This window comes from Thamnophis sirtalis, unplaced genomic scaffold (genome assembly GCF_051295495.1).
Source record: "Thamnophis sirtalis isolate CommonGarterSnake01/CBP01778 unplaced genomic scaffold, rThaSir2_p1.2 scaffold_9, whole genome shotgun sequence".
In the NCBI taxonomy this organism is placed as follows: Eukaryota; Metazoa; Chordata; class Lepidosauria; order Squamata; family Natricidae; genus Thamnophis; species Thamnophis sirtalis.
Window position 1 is genome coordinate 58557570 of NW_028261389.1, and position 18775 is coordinate 58576344.

Below are 18775 nucleotides of genomic sequence, written 5' to 3' on the forward strand. Positions count from 1 at the left end.
TGCAATATGATAGTTCCCTGCTTTAGTTTTAAGACTTTCCAAATTCATTCTTAACACTTATTCAGCAGAGATTTAAATATGTGTTTGTGGCATTCATGAAGACATATTTAACTTTCAAAACAAAGGAAAAATGTTATTTTTTTACACTTGATCAGCATGTGACACACACATAAATAGGGATGAATTTCAATCTTGCAATTATTTCCTTTTTTCAACATAAGTCACCTCGACTTTTTAAATCACCGCTCCTCGGAAGCTTCTAGGAATATTCCTTTTTGTGTTCAATGAAAATCAAGTTTAACTTCTGTGAAAAGAGCTGTGCTTGAGAAGAAACAACAAATTTTGTATATACACTTTCAGTATTCTGAAAGAATGTAGTGACTTGTGAGGAGGTGGATTCCTAAAGGCTGCCTTCCAGAGGAGTAAGTGGCAATGCCACTCAGAAATTATATGTGAGAGGAGGTAGTAGAGAAGGTAGAGAAGTGATGGAGGTAGTAAAGTTCTCAGTCTGGATAGATTTTGTCCATTAATATAGAACAATAAAGAACACAGGGTTGGAATAATTTTCATGTGTCTGTTTTAGTTTGGGGCCTGACACATTGTACTAACAATGTAGTTGTTATTTTTCAAACTGAACAAGAAAACAAAAATGTCATTAGCTTAGCATTAACTAAAGCAAGGTATAAGTTTTATTCTTCAGTTATGACATACCTAGTCACATCAAAAGACACTTTTCCTCAATGACCATTATATCAGCAGTGGAATAGGTCTCCTTCCTCCTATACTAATGAAGAGGCTATTTCTATACAGGTTTTTATCTTATTAGATTGGAATAACTGCCTTTATTTGGGATCTGTACAGTAATTTATCTTAATTAGAGTATAGAACTGACATGTTGTATTATCTTGAATTGTTATTGCAATGACACAAATTATTATTGTCATGAAATACATTTTAGTCAATTAGGCAACATGCTGCTACACTTCAAGGGCATCAATAGATTTTTGGAAAGAAGGATGGCACTAATAATATGATGCAAAGTATGTCTAGAGCAGTAATGAATGGTGGAAGAAGAATTCAGCTGATGATTCTTCACATGATGTTTTATTCTTCACATGCAGTACTTTGAAGAGCCCCAGATTTAATTAAGGTGGCCTTGAAATTCAACCAAACTGTAATGTTCATGAGATAACCTTGAGCATCTACTGCCTCTACTGCAAGCCCATCTGCTTGTTTTAGTTCTGTTTTTATTTGTGCAAGTGATACATATCAGTAAGAAATGGAATTAGATGAAGATATTTTATACTGATGTTTTATACTGAGACATACTGTTGGTTTAGCTATAGTTCATTTGAAATGAAGGTCTTTTCCAGCCTTCCTGGATATATTAGGAATCATTGAGGGGAATCTCCTATTTATGAAGAGCTAGTACAATGTAAGCAAGATGATGATGATGATGATATGATACATGGAAGAAATCTCTTGATCACTTCAAACATTTTTTACAGATTGCATCTTATGAATTTAAAAAGCCAGACAAAAACTTTTCAAAATAGAAAATAGAACAGGCCTACCCTAATCCACTTATCACTATTTTTAAAGAAGATGCTCTGTTTAATTATCAGCAGTTTATGACACTTTAATTTACCATTGTAAACATATATTTCTGTTCTAAAGTTACAGAGCCTATTGGTGGCATCATACGGTGCGCAGCACTCCTATCACTTCACTACTTTTTACGAGGAAAAGGAATTTTGTTTGTTTTCCTTGAATTTCATTTCAGTTAATACAACTATATGATCCATTGTTTTTGAGATAATAAATGAGAGAGAGAAACCACATTTCCCTTACCCATTTATCTTCATCATTAAAGGAAGCCCTTATTTATTTTCAAAGAGTTGCATTCAAAGGTAACTTTTTGTAGGGATAAAATGTTTCTGCTTCTACAGGGCAAGAGAAGGAATTTTAACAAGACCCTCCAAGTTATAGAGGAGCAGTGGTCCTCAACCTTTTCTTCACCATGGACCTCTCCCCACACACAAATACTTTTGTGTCCATGGACCATGGCTGAGGACCCCCAAGACTTAACTCGAGATTTAAATCATAACATTTCTTCAAGCCTTTGCAGCCCCCCTGTGACAACCTCACAGCCCCCAGAATCTGCAGGCCACAGGTTGAGAACCACTGTTCTAGAAGATTGAAAAGAAAAAGGACTGATCCACCACATGCACAGCTCCAAGGATTGAATACAACAATTCAACTAGATCTCAATAATTGAAATGTCATCACCATATTTTTCAATATCCTCCCCTTCCTCACACTGGATGTGAATAAATTGATGTGTGGAGTAGCAATATTAGGGACTCTGTCAAAAACGATACGAAGAGTTGTTCACATAGTGGAATGCTACTGTTAAGTCCTTTAAGGGCAAATTATAGCTTATGTGATTAAGCAGACTTTTGTTTTTTACCCCAGGTATGGTGACATGGTGCCGAAGACAATAGCTGGGAAGATATTTGGTTCCATTTGTTCTCTCAGCGGGGTCTTAGTCATTGCTCTTCCAGTTCCAGTCATTGTCTCCAACTTCAGTCGCATCTATCATCAGAACCAACGAGCCGATAAGCGCAAGGCACAAAAGGTGCGCTCATTCTGAACATTGTAGATATGGAATGTATGTTGTCTCTATGCAAACTATGTATCTGAAACTACTTTTAAGATTCTCTTCCCAAAGAATTAACTGGTTGGGTTGGTTGGCTGGTTAGTTGATTTAGCAATTAATTTTAAAACACACATCCTAAATTTTTGGGTGAAAATATTTCTGGGAGTTGAAGTCCACAAGTCTGAAAGTTGCCAAGTTTGGGGACCACTGTTCTAGAAATCTGTTCTAGCAAGTTGCTGAATGTCATCATCTGCATGAGAGTTTGTACAGATGGCTTTATGAATTTGAGGTGTGATTATCCATTTTGTCTTAAGTAAGAAAGTAAGAAAGTTTACTACTTGCTATGAACTGTATGCTAGTAGAAGGGCAATTTAGAATCTGATTCATAATGATTAAATTTCTGTGTTGTATTAAATTGAATGAGGGACTCAGTCAAACCACAGAATAAGCCAGCAGTTCTCAAACTCTGTGCTTTGGTGCAATAGAGAAGCCTGGCAGGGATATTTTTAATAGTAAAGAAGAGAAAAGAAGAGACTAGAAACTTGGGGAAAAGAGGAATTAATACTATGATTAAAGCAGACTTTTATATAAATGTGATTTACTTGAAATAATATATTATTTCTATAAGATATTGCTTCCATGTATTACTCACCTCCCTTTTTGCTTTGTTTTAGGGGCAGGGAGATTTCCTTCTTCATTTATTAATTCATTCAATTTATATCTCACATTTGTGATACTGGGCAGCTCATATAATTAAAAACAACTTAACACAACAAATTAACAAAATATAGGAAAATAGCAAAAAATAACACTTAAAACAAAATGGAAAACCTAACTGAAATCAAAATTAAAACTAGATAGATAGATAGATAGATAGATAGATAGATAGATAGATAGATAGATAGATAGATAGATAGATAGATAGTAGGCAAAGGCAAGTTGTAGATTAATTAGTGAAACCAGCAGGCTCCAAACCATAATCCAGACCTCCAGGCCCATTGACACAAGTATGTCTTTAGATCCTTTCAGATCTGGGAGACTAGGAAGAGGCAGCCTTCCAAATAATGCAGTCCTATCATGTGTAAGGTTTTATAGATTATTACCAGCATCTTGAGCTTAATTTGGAAGCAAACTCACAACTGGTGCTCTTCACAGACAAGAGTTATAATGTTTACTGAGCAAGGAGTACACATAACTTCCTTCACCCTTGCATTTTGCACCATATGAAGCTTCTGGATGCTCTTCAAAGGCAACTCCATTTTAGAGTGTGTTGCAGGAATCTATTTGAGATGTGGCTAGAGTATATGTAACTGAGAGTAGAGCTTCCCAGTCCAGGAACATGCCCATCTGGCACATAACACAAAACTGTGCAAAAGCTGTATGGTTACAACTGTAGCTGCTTTCCAAGCTGGAATCATGGGTCCAAAGGGACCCCTAGATGATGCACAGGGACTGTCTGGCATAGTAGCACCCATCAAGCTCCAAATATGGTAAATTTCCAAAACCCCAAGCCCTAAAACCCCAAGCCCTAAAACCCCAAACCACTGAATCTTGCTATGGTTGTTCTTTGACCAACCTGGAATATGAAAATATATTGCCTATTAAAGTGGTTCCCAATTTGTGGTTCGTGAACCCCTGGGTGTGCTGCGATATCATCACAGGGGGTCCATAAAAGCTTGAAGAAATGTTATTATTTAAATATTGATTTAAGTCTTGGGGGTCCATGGCCACAAAAGCTATTTAAAGGGGTGGATGGTGAAGAAAAGGTTAAGAACCACTGGCCTATTGCATTCAATATTTGATAAGAAAATTGTAGTCTATGCATTTCCAAAAACATATCTCCATTAAGCAAGATATGAAGATATAATTCATGGTTAGAGTTTTCTAAGCAGCTCTGTGATGACAGTGTACTTTCAAATACAGTGTAAAAAGAACAACTTTGTGATCATAATAATTAAGCAAGAAGTTTGGTTGACATTTTGTTATAGAAAAAAGCTGAATATAGCTCATGTTTAGATAGCTATTCTTTCAAGAACTCCAGGGTCTCATCAAATCTTCTACATGTATAAGGAAACAAATAAAATAAATTTTTATTACATTAAACCTACATGTCTGCTGTGATGACAATATTTTCCTTGTCAATTTTAAAGCTATATCTGTATATGTTATTATTCTAGTCTTCTTTATCTGCAGTCTTGGTCCAATTTTTTTCCACTGTGCTCCATGACCTTCCTACTAAAGTAGTGTTATCAGTATAGAATACTGAAGAACAGTTAGAAGTGACATTAGAGGTCTTCTAGTTTAATCCCCTACTCTAACAAGAGAGCCTATATCATTCCACACAAATGGTTGTCCAATCTCTTTTTTAAAACCTCCAACAATGGAGCAGCCATAATTACTGGAGGCAAGTCATTCCACTGATTAATTGCTGAGAAAATGTCTCCTTAGTTCTAGATTGGATCTCCTTAATGATCTTCCACCCATTACTTCTTGTCCTGCCCTCGGGTACTTTGGAGAATAGGTCAAACCCCTATTGTCTGTGACAGCTTTTCAGATAATAGAAGACTACTATCATATCACCCCTAGTCCTTCTCTTTGTTAGACAAGACATTCCCACAGTTTCCACAGTTGTTCATTGTATGTTTTAACTTCCACTCAGCCCCTAATCATGTTGCTTTTCTCTGCACTCTTTCCAGAATCTCAACATCTTTTTTTGTATCATGGTGACCAAAACTGGATACAGACTCCAAGTATGGTCTTATTGTTGTTAATTGCAAAGTCATGTCTGATCCATCACAACCCCATAGATAATGTTCCTCCAGGCCTGTCCTCTACCATTCCCCAAAGTCCATTTAAGCTCATGCCAACATGATGCTCATGCTTCAGTGACTCCATCCATCCATCTCATTCTCTGTCGTTCCCTTCTTCTTTTGCCCTCAATTGTTTCCAGAATTAGGCTCTTCTCCAGTGAGTTCTTCCTTCTCATTAGTTGGCCAAAATATTTGAGTTTCAACTTCAGGATCTGGCCTTCTAAAGAGGAGTCAGAGCAGTGGTGGGATTCAAATTTTTTTACTACTGTATGGCAATGGAAGGATACTGTAAAATCTCCATGCCCACCTCACTCCAGGGGAAAGATACTGTAAAATCTCCATTTCCTCCTGATCAGCTGGAACTCGGGAGGCAGAGAATAGGTGGGGGCGGGTCAGTCAGAGGTGGTATTTACCAGTTCTTTGAACTACTCAAAATTTCCACTACCGGTTCTCCAGAACTGGTCAGAACCCGCTGAATACCACCTCTGAGTCATAGTCAGTATAATCTTATCAGTGCAGAATAAAGCAGTACTATCATTATGTGTTCTTGATACTATTCCTTTGCTGATGCAGTCTAGGAGTGCATTGGCTTTTTTGATAGCTACAGCACACTGCTGGTTCATACTTAAGTGGTTATCCAGTTGGACTCCTAGATCTGTGTCACAATTTCTGCTTTTGTGCCCCATACCACCCATTCTTTATCTATGCATTTCTTTTTTCTTGCCTAAGTGTAAAACCTTACTTTTCCCATCAGTAAATTGCATAATTAATGATTCTGCAAACTTTAAAGCCACACTCATTTTCTAATCCAGTTTCCATCAATATACAGTCAGCATAAATAAAAGTAGAGTATACAGTCTCATCTCATTTTTTTGCTGACTTAGAGCTAGTTGCTTCACCTAGGCAGTTGATTCGTGACCCCTGCATGAGGTTTTACATGAGGACAGTGAGATATTCGAGGAGTCCCATTTTCCTAAATACATTTCACAGTATGATGTGGACAACACAACCAGAGGCTTTCCCATAATAATTAAAACACATATTGACTTCCTGTTGTTATTCTTTGACTTTCTCAATTATCCGGTGTGCACCAGTATGTCCCTCAGATTTTTCTAGCTCGAACACCTAGCATCTTCCTGTGAGGTTCTAATTTATATTAGATAATGAATTCATTATTTCACTAGGATAGATAATTAGGGATATTGTGTGATAGGTAGCACTCTAGTAAATCTCTCTTTCTCCCTCCCTCCCTCCCTTCCTCCCGCCTCTCTCCTCCCTCTCTCTCTTTCACTATGTAGTCTGAGGTCTTCCAATCTTTTGACCATTGTACCATTTTCCATATTTGCTAACATATAATTTGCTAACGTTGCTAACATATCATTATTGATTCTTCTTCTATTTCTTGCCATGTTTCTGAAGATATTCCATCAATCCCTGTATCCTTCCAATAGGAGTGCTGATCTAGCCATCTTCTAGTACTAGAAGTTCTTGTAAGTAAGGAATATTGTGGAAGGAAGGATTCAGAGTTGCTGGTCTCAGTTTTCCATCCTTATGAACTGTCTTTCTTCAGTATGGATGTTTCCTAGGATCTTAAGAAAACAAAGAATCACACTTGTTTGCAGATAAGTAAAAGAGAAATGCTAAAGGCATTTCAAATGCTGAGTATATGGATATTTATAGAAGAGAGAAAGAAGACTGCAATGGAGACTGGAAAGAAAGTCAGTTATACATGAAGGAAGTGAGACCAAAACAGTTGGAATAAGGAACAAGCTTCTCTGAAATTCTTCATTAACTATCCGTCCATTATCTTTCCTTTACACGGGTTTGATTTGTCTTCCCTTCTTGATAATTTCCATTAGTTCTGACATCCAATTATATTGCTTGTATTTCTTGATCCTTGGTAGTCTCTTTTCACATTCATACTTAACAACTTCTTCAGTTTATCCACAGTGTTTCTGGTTCCGTATCAACAAGGTTCAGGATTCTGATAAGCTACTTCAAAATTATGAGTTTATGCTCAAGATCATAACATGGAAAGTGATTGGCTTTGTTCTTCCACTCTATCTTGAACTGGAATTTTCCCATAAGCAGTTTATGGCCTGCTCCAAAGTCAGCCATGTACTTGCTGTAATAAGTGAGTTCTTTTACTCCTTGTGCCAATAATATACTGTAGTCAATTTGATTTCAAGGTACTCCATTTAAAGATGTAAATATTGTTTTGTTTTTAAAAGACTGTGTTAACAATGAAGAAAGCTGGATGTATAGAAATGGATAAGTTATTCTCCTGCTTCATTTTGGTTTCCAATGCCAGGGGTGGGTTCCTGCCAGTTCTAACCTCTTCTATAGAAGAGGTTCCACAAATCTACTGTGCCATTTAGAACCAGTTCCAGTTTCCTCCCCATGCCTGTCCTCACAATGCTTGCCCCGCCCACTGCTCACTGATTGGCTGGCTCACCAATCGCCCCACCTGCCTCCAAGAGTCCTATCTAAATCTTAAAGGCTAAAAACTGTCAAGTTTGAACATCCCTGGCCTTTTTTTCTAAAGGGTTAGGGGTGCAAGGGTCTTGTAATTTGACAGCTTTAAGACTTGCACACTTCAGTGCCAGAGTTCCTGAGCCAACATGACTGGAGGAGGACTTCTGGGAGTTGAAGTCCACAAGTCTTAAAGCTGTCAAGTTTGAACACCCCTGAGGTTTTTTTCTAAAGGGTTAGGGGTGCAAGGGTCTTTTATATGACAGCTTTAAGACTTGCGTGCTTCAAATGCCAGAGTTTCTGAGCCAACATTTTGGTTGCTAAGCAAGAGCGTTGTTAAGTAAGTTTCAACACATTTTACCAGTTGGCCATGCCCACTCAGTCACATGACTGCCAAGCCACTCCCATATGGTAACATGGCTGGCAAGCCACTCCCACAAAGCAGGCCACACCTACAGAAGAGGTTCTACCAAATTTTGAAACCAACCACTGTCTAGTGCATATTTTCCTCATTAATATTTCCAGTGTTGGTCTTCTTGTCTCCAGCCACAAGTATCACATCTTGCTTGAATGTTCAGAAATTGTACATAAAACTCCTTTTTCTATAGAATTGGCTGAAGCATAATTTTGGACAATTGTCACATGAACTCTGATATTTTGTCACTGATTGCACTGTAGTCAAATGGTCTTTCATATCATTCCTAATTATGAAAGTAATTATGCAATTCTTTCTTGGGTTTTTGATGTCCTGAGTATTGAATAGTGTAATCTTCTGACTTAAAATGTCCAATTACAATGTATAACAATTCACTGATACCTGAGGTATTGGTGTTTTATTGATTCATTTCATTTCATTGTGTTGATTTTTTCCATGTTCATGCTTCTTACATTCCATATTCCTTTTGTAATTTTGTCTTTGCAGCTGTGGGTTTTCTTTTCCTGCATGGCCACATCAGCAACCAGCTGACCCAAAAGCTTTAATCTGGCTATATCATAAATTCCATTAGTATTTTTAAAAAGTCCTCAACGTTTTCTCAGTTATGTATTGAGTGCCATCAAATCTGAGAGACACATCACGTAGCACTTTCTTCATCTTATATTGCCTGTTCATAAGGTTTTTTTTGTAAAATCAGGACAAATCACTGATGCCAAATATAGATGCTCACATGCTTTAGCTGGGCAGCTAAGATGAATTTCACACTATGATGATCTACACTCCCAATGCTGATCTCAAAAAACTAAGGACAGTTCAACTAATTAAAACTTACTAGGAAACCTCAAGGCCATAGACTGGACTAGAAAGAAAAGAAAAATCTCAGAGGCAGCAATAGGATGAGTTCTATACAGGAACGTACAGTCAGGGGAGATAGGGGAGGCAGAGCCTCACCACTGGCATCATGAAAAAAAAATGTAAATGGAAAAAGGCAAGAGCTGAGGTCAGGCTGAGCTAGTTGCTGCCAGAGTCACCACGGATGACTCTGCTTAGTGCTTAACTGTTTAAAAAAGCCTCTAAAAAAGCACCCTCTACAGAAGGAGGCAGGAAAATGACGTGCTCATCTAGTCTGACTTTTTATGATCACTCGAGCAGAGTTAAGCAAGGGTTAAAAGCCAAAAAATTCCTGACATAGATGAGGCATGGCATTCTCTTGCCTCCTCCTGTAGAGGGTGCTTTTTTAGAGGCTTTTTTAAACAGTTAAGCAGAGTCATCCATGGTGACTCTGGCAGCAACTAGCCCAGCCTGACCTCAGCTCTTGCCTTTTTCCCTTTACATTTTTTTCTTTTCATGATGGCAGGCAAGAGCAGAGTTGAAATCCTCTCTGAAACAGCTGGAAAAGGTACCTGTGGGTCGGAGGGAGAGGGAGGAATTCAAACTTCATCCTCCTGGTGCAACTTTGTGTGTGTGTGTGTGTGTGTGTGTGTGTGTGTGTTTGAGAGAGGGTGGGAGGGAGGGAGAGAGGAAGGAAGGAAGGGAAGGGAGAAGAAAAAGAAAAAGAAAGAAGGAAACTTATTTAGCAAAGGAGAAAAACAAATGCTGTTACTTTAAATCAGAACTGAGCATACCTGGCTGTGGGATTCTGGGAGTTGAAGTCCACAAGTCTAAAAAAATTGCTGCCTCACCAGCCATAAACCTCACCGCACATCACTGGTTCTATATTACAGCAAAGAGAACTGTATGGACAGAACCATGAAGCAAGCAGTATGAGTCGGATTTGTCAAAGGAGACTTGATTTTTATTTTGGTTCCATTGCTGTGACTTTTCAAGAAGGATGTTCTGCTAGAAAAGGGAGGCTAGCACTGCCTCAGTTATGTTCCCTCTGTGAATTGTTTTTGTTTAATTTTAGTTAGGTCAATTTTAGAAATTGAAATTATATTCCAAGCTACTAAATGTCATTAACTAAAATACTATATTAATCACAATTATCTTGAGTGTGTCTACAATATATTATCTGGACCTCCCAGTGGATGAGATGTGAGCAACAATTTATGGGCTTTCATGGTAGTTTCATGTTTAGAAATGCAGGCTTGCATAGATTACTGTGAGGATGCTTAGGTCAAAACTGGGCTTTGATCACATTTGAGGCATACTGGCCAAGAAGAATAAAAACCGATGGGGTCTATTTTTACTGTTGGTAAGTGACTTCCAGTTTGCTCGTAGGGTCATTTTTAGTCCTCTGGAGGCTTCAGGGAAGCCTCCTGAAGGTCCCTGAAGCCTCCGGAGGGCTTAAACCGACTATACGAGCAAACCGGAAGTCCGTTCCTGAACTTCCAGTTTGCCCATAGTGCTGTGTTTTTGTGCTCTGGAGGCTTCAGGGAAGCTCCTGAAGCCTCCGGAGGGCCTCTGGGGTGCGGGAGAAGCTCTTTTTGCCCTCCCCAGGCTTCTATAAAGCCTCTGGAGCCTGGGGAGGGCAAAAAATGGCTTTAAAAAAGGCTGAACTCAGCTGGCCAGTGCGTACATGCGCACTGACCAGCTGACAGGGCAATGCCTCACGTGCCCTGACAAATGGCTCTGTGTGCCACCTGTGGCACACGTTCCATAGGTTTGCCACCCCGGACCTAGGCCATCAGTTTACAATAAGACTTCTTTTTTTAAACAATATTTGTACAATGGCTTGCATATCTGACACCAGTAATTGTTTTGGACTTTTCTGTATACAGTTTGGTTTATTTTGTATTGTTGCTTTACATTTGAGGTGTTATAATATTGCCTTCTTTTAAATATTGATCATGTGTCATACATTAAAAAAACACCCCCTTGCGATATTAATTCCCCTTTGCTTTTTCATCCCTTGTTAGTTGTTCATATTCCTCCTGCTGCTCTTGTCTGCTTTTTGTCCCAATTTTGCTGGTTAACTATTTTTGATGTTTGCTGATGTTTAACAAAGAAACATCAAGTTCTATTTTTTGCCAGCCGAATTGAATGGCTTGCTCTGATCTGAACATAGAGATTGACTGGGGGTATGCTGAGTAAAAACTAAAAGAAAATAAAACTAAACTGGCAATAATTTTCTGATGTCTGACCAGAAATAAATCTTTTCCCAGTCCCAAATGTTATAGAACTTTCAGTAACAAGCTTTTGAAAATATGAATGCAGAGAAAATGAATCATTTTCTCTTTAGAACCAAAATGTATCGGTATAAATGGGTGTGACAGTCCTTTTAGTTCTCTGTCTCTCAATTTGTGCAGTATAATGGCAAAGTGACCTTTTCCACATACAGGTAGTCCTCAGCTTACAACCACAATTGAACCCAAAATTCCCATTGCTAAGCAAAACAATTGTTAAGTGAGTTTTGCCCAATTTTATGACCTTTTCTTGCCAGGGTTGTTAAGTGAATCACTGCTGATCATACAGATTATAAGTGTGAGAAATGGCCATATGTCACTTTTTCAGTGCTGTTGTAACTTTCAACTAAACGAATGGCTGTATGTCAAGGACTACCTGTCTGGAAGAGAATCTGTAGCCTTTTTTATACACATTTATTTCTGCATGGCCAGTATGATCTTGTTTATTTAACCGGGCAAAACTGTTTTATTGTTTGTAGACTTTATCATGATTTGAGCACATTTATGGTTTAGCTGTCTTTGATTTTATTTTTTATTATCTTTTTGCATTTTCTGGATATCCAAGTAAAGCTAGCTGTGTGCAATCCTTAGCAACAGGCCCAAATTCAAATGCACAATTAAAGTATAAATATAGTGACTGCTCCATAAAGAAGCTGTTTTTCTGTGTTAAAGAGAAGTTAGTTTTTTGTTTGATATGACAAAGGTTTACAAAGGTACACAATTTTAGGCCTTTCATTCTGAGATAATAAAATTAGCCACCTTCAGGGCTAGCATTATTCTGATTAAGGGGGACCATCATGGCAAAGAGAAATGGTTTATCCAGTAGCACTTCCATCCCATGTTCTACATATGCCTGAAAATACAGAGAGGGGGGGAAGGGAGGGAGGGAGAGGGAGGGAGGGAGGGAGGGAGAGAGAGAGAGATCTTATCTTACACCCTTTCAATGCCCCTGACAAAAGACTAAGGTGGCAGATGCTAACAAGGAAGAAATGAAGTTCCTTTCATTCTCAGATGATATACCAAAACTATCCATTCTCAGCTGACAACTCTTGGGGACTAAACATATTAAATCACTCCAGTAAATTCTGTCAAAAGCAGCTAAATATGAACATTAACTGATAAGACCAATTTGGCAGTCAGTGCTATGATTAGTTGGGTAGTGGAAGCACACAAAACAACCAACAGGAGGAATAATTTCAGTAGCAACTAAGTGATATTTACTGAACATAAACTTGTTTGGAAATCTGCTTAGAACAAATTGTCCACAGATTGCACCCACCAATAATATTACGTTACAAAAAGTTCGTATTGTGTAGGGCTCTCTACCATAAAGCGCTAGAGGGTCTATTAGAAAATATGTGGTTTTCTGTCTGGCTGATTTTACATACACACTTTTGAATGCAACATATGGACGCATGGTTGCTAAATTCTTTTTTATATCCCCAGGGCCCCCAAATTGCATTTCTAAATTTTACTAGCAAACCACCAAATCAGAGAGATGCAATTTGCTATCATTTCTCAGGAGGAAAAGATATGTAAGCTTTCAGAATTGTTTTACATACATTTAATTGGTTAACAAACAAAAGCAATTTCCCCAAATGAATCATATTCTCTTTTGTGATGTCATTGGTGATTGACACCTTCCTCTTTTGAACATCTGTGTGCACATATCCTCATATAAGCAGCGGGGTGATCAAAACTCAACTCTTTATATGAGGATAAGTGCCCACAAATGTTCAAAAGAGGCAGTTGTTAATTATAAAATCATGCTCCCATCTTGCAAATTTCGACTAATTCATGGATATCCCTGTGAACATCCCAACTACTGCAAGTTAAATAATAGTAATAATGCAACCTCATCTAAAATTGATCACTGGACCAACTGTTCTGGATAATTTTCTCTCAGTTTCTAACTGTTCCTTTGTAGGAAAAGTTGCTGAAAAGATTACAAATGCCCTGGAAGAAATAAGGCTAGCTAGCTCTCAGTTCCAAATAAAGTACTAAGACAGCACTGTTTAACTTTTTGATAATCTTTGGAGGAATTAGGTTAGGAATGTACAACCATCTTTGCCCTTTTCCTTGGAATCTCTTTAGACTCTGTTGCTGACTTTATAGAGGGGTAGTTGGTTTGATATGGGGCGGTATAAGACCTGGCAGCTGGCCTTGCGGCCATTACCACGACCCCTTAATCTACCCCCTAGGCCTTTTTTACAGCACGGCCTCTCCTTTTCTCCCTGGCCCTCAGTTCGCTCTTACTTATATGGGACTTTACCATATGGTTCCTTACTCACGGCTACTGGACATTGGACATTGGACTCACGATCTAGTCCTGGTTGGTACGATCATTGCCGCCCGTTGTTGTTAAGAGACTTCATCTTAGCCCCTTTGGAGCTTCTATCCCAATACCATCTATGCCATCTTTACCATCTATCACGCAAGAAGAGAGAAGACAAAATCTTTCTTCCTCTTTATATTCCTGCGAACCCACCGGACTGGACTTTATGCGAACCCATCTACAGACTTTACCCGAACTTGCACATTTTTTACATCTTTTAATACTTGCGCAATTATTCTGGTATGAGGAGTGCATGTGGTACGTATGTATTTGATTGAATGAGCCCACACTTTTTAACTTTGTAATTTGTTTAATTCCTTTTTATACTATATTGCTGTATTTTAAATTTTTTGTAAGGGTGTGAGTGAGTGAGTGTTTGGGTGTGTAAGTGAGATTGGGATGGGAACCAGGTTCCCCCACACTGAGTGCTTCGCAGGGATCTGGGCCTACTCCAATCTCAGGATGACTGATTCGAAGGGCCTGTCGGGAAACGCGGGGGCTATGGGGGTGGGTGGAGGGACTACGGACATGGGAGTGGGCCGGAGCATTACAGTCTTAACAGGGAGGGGCAGATATGGCGGGGACTTTAGGGCTGGCCATTACCAGGGAAGGAGGGCTCGCTACGTTACAGAGATCCCTCCTTCCGGCCCTATGAGTCCCACTCCAAGGCCAGATGGCGCGAGTAATCAGGACCCTGGTCTCAGGCTGCTGTCGCTAAATGCCAGGTCTGTAGTTCACAAGGCTCCCCTCGTCCGGGACTTAATCTTAGACAAGAGGGCAGACCTGGCATGTATTACTGAAACCTGGCTGGGCCCGGAGGGAGGAGTCCCCCTCGTAGAGATGTGCCCAGAGGGTTTTCAGGTGCTTCATCAGCCACGATCTCAGAGAAGGGGTGGAGGTGTGGCTATTGTTATCCGAGAGTCTCTAGTACCTCGTAGGATCCCTGCTCCGGAGCTTGTCGGGTGTGAGTCCTTGCTGGTGAAGTTGGACCTCAAGGGTCAAGTGGGCTTGCTGTTAACGTACCTGCCTCCCAACAGCATTGCAGCAGCCCTCCCCTCGCTCCTCAAGTCAGTAGCTGAGCTGGCAATTGAGTTTCCCAGGCTTATGGCCCTGGGGGATTTCAATTTGCCTTCGCTCGGTGAACACTCTGATGGAGCGCAGGAGTTCATGGCTTCCATGACAGCCATGGGCTTGACCCAAGTAATTCGGGGCCCGACTCACTCGGCGGGTCACATGCTCGACCTCGTATTCCTCTCGGAGCATTGGAGTTGTGATCTTGGTTTGAGGGGTAGTGAGACCTTACCCCTGTCATGGTCGGACCACTACCTACTGAGGCTTGACTTTTGGAGACCAAACCCCCACTGTAGGGAGGAGGAACCGATTAGGTGGTTCCACCCCAGGCGACTTATGGACCCTTTGGGCTTTCAGACGGAGCTTGGGGTTGTTCCTGATACCCTCGTCCGCAGTCCGGCGGAGACTCTGGTTGCTGCTTGGAATTCAGCAGCGGCAGGGGCTCTTAACCGGATTGCGCCTTTACGGCCGATCCGAGGCAGTGGATCCAGGAGGGCCCCTTGGTTTACTGAGGAACTCCGGGAGATGAAGCGCCGAAAGAGACGCCTAGAGCAACGATGGAGATCCAGTAAGTCCGAGTCAGACCGAGCGCTTTTAACATCCAGCATCAGAGCCTACCTTCGGGCAATTAGGATGACCAAAAGAACACACATTGCCTCTCTGATTGCTTCCGCTGAGTCGCGCCCAGCCGCCCTGTTCAAGATAACCCGTTCCCTCCTAAATAGGGGAGAGCTGAGGACTATGTCCAATTCCTCGCGGATAAAGTGGCTTGGCTTCAGATGGACCTGGACTCCAATTACGCAGAGCCAGCCGAGGCACCAGGGGAAAATCTGGAAGGACATCACTGGATTGATTTCCAAGCTGTTACCCCTGAGGATGTGGACAAGGTCATGGGAGCTGTAAGTACCTCCACTTGTGTACTGGACCCGTGCCCCTCCTGGCTGGTTGCTAACAGCAGGGAGGTGACATGGGGCTGGATCCAGGTGGTTGTTACCGCCTCCCTTCGGGAGGGGTTCTTTCCCCCCACTTTAAAGACGGCGGTGGTGATACCCCTTCTGAAGGAGCCATCTTTGGATCCAGCCGTCCTAAACAACTATCGTCCAGTCTCCAACCTCCCCTTTGTGGGGAAGGTTGTTGAGAAAGTGGTAGCCTTTCAGCTCCGGCGGTGCTTGGAAGAAACCGATTATCTAGATCCCTTCCAGTCGGGATTTAGGCCTGGCTACAGCACGGAAACCGCTTTGGTCGCACTGATTGATGATCTCTGGAGAGCCAGGGATGGAGGTCACGCCTCCGTCCTAGTGCTCCTTGACCTCTCAGCGGCCTTCGATACCATCGACCATGGTATCCTTCTGCGACGACTGCAGGAGGTGGGGGTGGGAGGCACTGTCCTACGGTGGTTCTCCTCTTACCTCTCGGACAGGTCGCAGTCGGTGTTGGTCGGAGGGCAGAGATCGACCCCTAGGCCCCTGAATTATGGGGTGCCGCAGTTCCCACTTTATCCCTTCTTGAATTGTGACACCTAGTACTAGACACAATGTTCCTGAATTAAGTTCATTAGAATTGAATTATTGCTTCATTTGATAGGAACACTATTAGCAGAGTTAAACATTCATTTCTGTAACTGCAGTGCAATTTTCTCTTCCTCTCCTTTTTCTTGAAGCCCCTTATACATAATCTGATTCTGAGGTTTAGAAACACTGCAGAACAGATTTTGAAAGTATTTGTTAATTTATGATAGATCTATAAAGCTGCCCAACTCAGTGATGTGACTCTGGGTGGTAGAAAACAATAAAAAGCAAACCATAAATAAACAAAATACGTAACATTAAAACTGACACAATATATGAAAATGAAAATAAAAGTGTCAGGACGGCATGCTTGCAATTTTTCAGCTTCTGCTGTATGCTTGGGAATTAGGAAGGGGGACTGTCTTCAGACACAGGACAGACTCCTTCCCAGCCAGTTTTTGCCAGGTTCCACTCAGGTCCACACAATGAGTGTGAACTGTTATCTGCCTAGCACCTCAGCATTCTCAAAACATCTTGTTGGCATCACATTGGCTGCTGATGAACTGGCCAGTGGGATTGGGAAACTGAAAGAATTGTTTTTGCTTTGCATGGAAACTTCAGATTCTGCCTGATTTTACAGCATCCAGTTTCTCTCAGTAAAAGTTCTTTTTTTTTAAATAAATTTTATTTTGTTTGTACAAACTTCACCTCTTTGCAACACATTACATTTTTCACCTATCTGTTGTGTCTGTTTTATCTATACCAATAAATCTTTTTTAACTATGACTTCATATATTTGTGCATTTACATTATTTCATTCATTTTTTCATTCTATATATAATATTCTGTATGTTCTACGTATAGCAGTTTTTACTACATTTATGTCATTTTGTAAAGTATATAATATATTAAATCTTTTTTAACTATGACTTTATATATTTGTGCATTTACATTATTTCATACATTTTTTCATTCTATATGTAATATTGTATATATTCTATGTATAACAGTTTTACTACATTTACGTCATTTTGTGTAATATTTATTTGCTATAGTCTATCTCATATTTAAGTCATTTTGTGTAATATTTATTTGCTATAGTCTATCTCATATTTAAGTCTTTTAATCCTTTTCCGGTTTTGTAGTTGTCTATTGTTTTGTTGATCTTTCTTCCTTTCTTTTTTGCTTTCCTGCTTTCCCCCTCCTTTCCTTTAGCCAATTATACAATAAATCCCATATGGAGTAGTATTCAGATTCATCTTTCTCTTTTAGTTCTTTCGTGAGCCTATCTATCTCTGCACATTCCAATATTTTTTTAATTACATTTTCTTCTGTTGGTATATAATTATTTTTCCAGTTTTGTGCAAATATAATTCTCTCTTCTGTAATGATGTGTAAAATTAAGTATCTAATTTTTTTTTCATAATTTCCTTTTATAATCCCTAACAAAAATAATTCGGGTTTTAGTGCAATTTGATGTGTGGTAATCTCCTCTAGGCAATCTTTTATTTTTTTCCAATACTTTTTTGCAGCTGTGCACTTCCACCACATATGGTAGTATGTTCCATGTTGTTTGTTGCATTTCCAGCAGATAGGTGAACACTCTGGGAACATTTTTGCAATTCTCGCTGGTGGAAGGTGCCCTCTGTAGAACATCTTGTACATGTTCTCTTTATAAGCCATTGCCATCATTAATTTGTAGTTTATTTCCCAATTTTTTCCCCATTCTGCCAGTTCTATACTATACCCAAAATTTATCGCCCAGGTTATCATCGTTTCTTTCACAGTTTCTTCTTCCATTTTAAATTTTAATTAGTGATATATTTTTTAATCAATTTTTCTTCGGTTCCCTGTAAAATTTTATCCAGCTCTTGCGGTTCCTTATAGAATCCGTCTCTTTCCCTGTCTTTTTTATACCTTGCCTGTATTTTTAAATAGGGCCACCAGCCAATATCTATTCCCTCGTCTTTCAATTCTTGCCTTGTTTTTAGCCTTTCTTGGTTGTCTAATATGTCTTTATATCTTATTATCTTGTTTATGTCCAATATGTTCGTGTTCAGTAAAAGTTCTTTTAATTCAGCTCAATGGACCCAAGAGTTTTGCTTTCCTGAAGGGACTGACTGGGGTAGGTCTGACAAAAAGTGAACTTAAAATGGTGACCAGCACCATGACAAAAGCATCCAAAATGGACCCCACTCAGTTGGCTCCAAATGCATAGGAAAAAAGTCAGGTCTTAACAGATTCCCTAAAGCAGGGGTGTCAAACTCACAGCCCACAGGCCAGCAGATATGACACATGCTGGCCACACCCACCCCTGGTTTAGTGAAGGGGAAAAAGTCATGATAAATCACATGACAAC

General features: G+C 39.9%; 1 protein-coding gene across 2 annotated transcripts in view; it reads left to right on the forward strand.

Moving 5' to 3' along the window:
* Nucleotides 1-18775, forward strand: part of KCND2 (potassium voltage-gated channel subfamily D member 2) — a 333774-nt gene that overhangs the window by 300108 nt on the left and 14891 nt on the right. For both annotated transcript variants that reach the window (XM_014073508.2, XM_014073509.2), the window contains exon 2: nt 2476-2638. In XM_014073508.2, coding sequence (XP_013928983.1) covers nt 2476-2638 — 163 coding nt within the window. The remainder of the gene's footprint in view (nt 1-2475; nt 2639-18775) is intronic.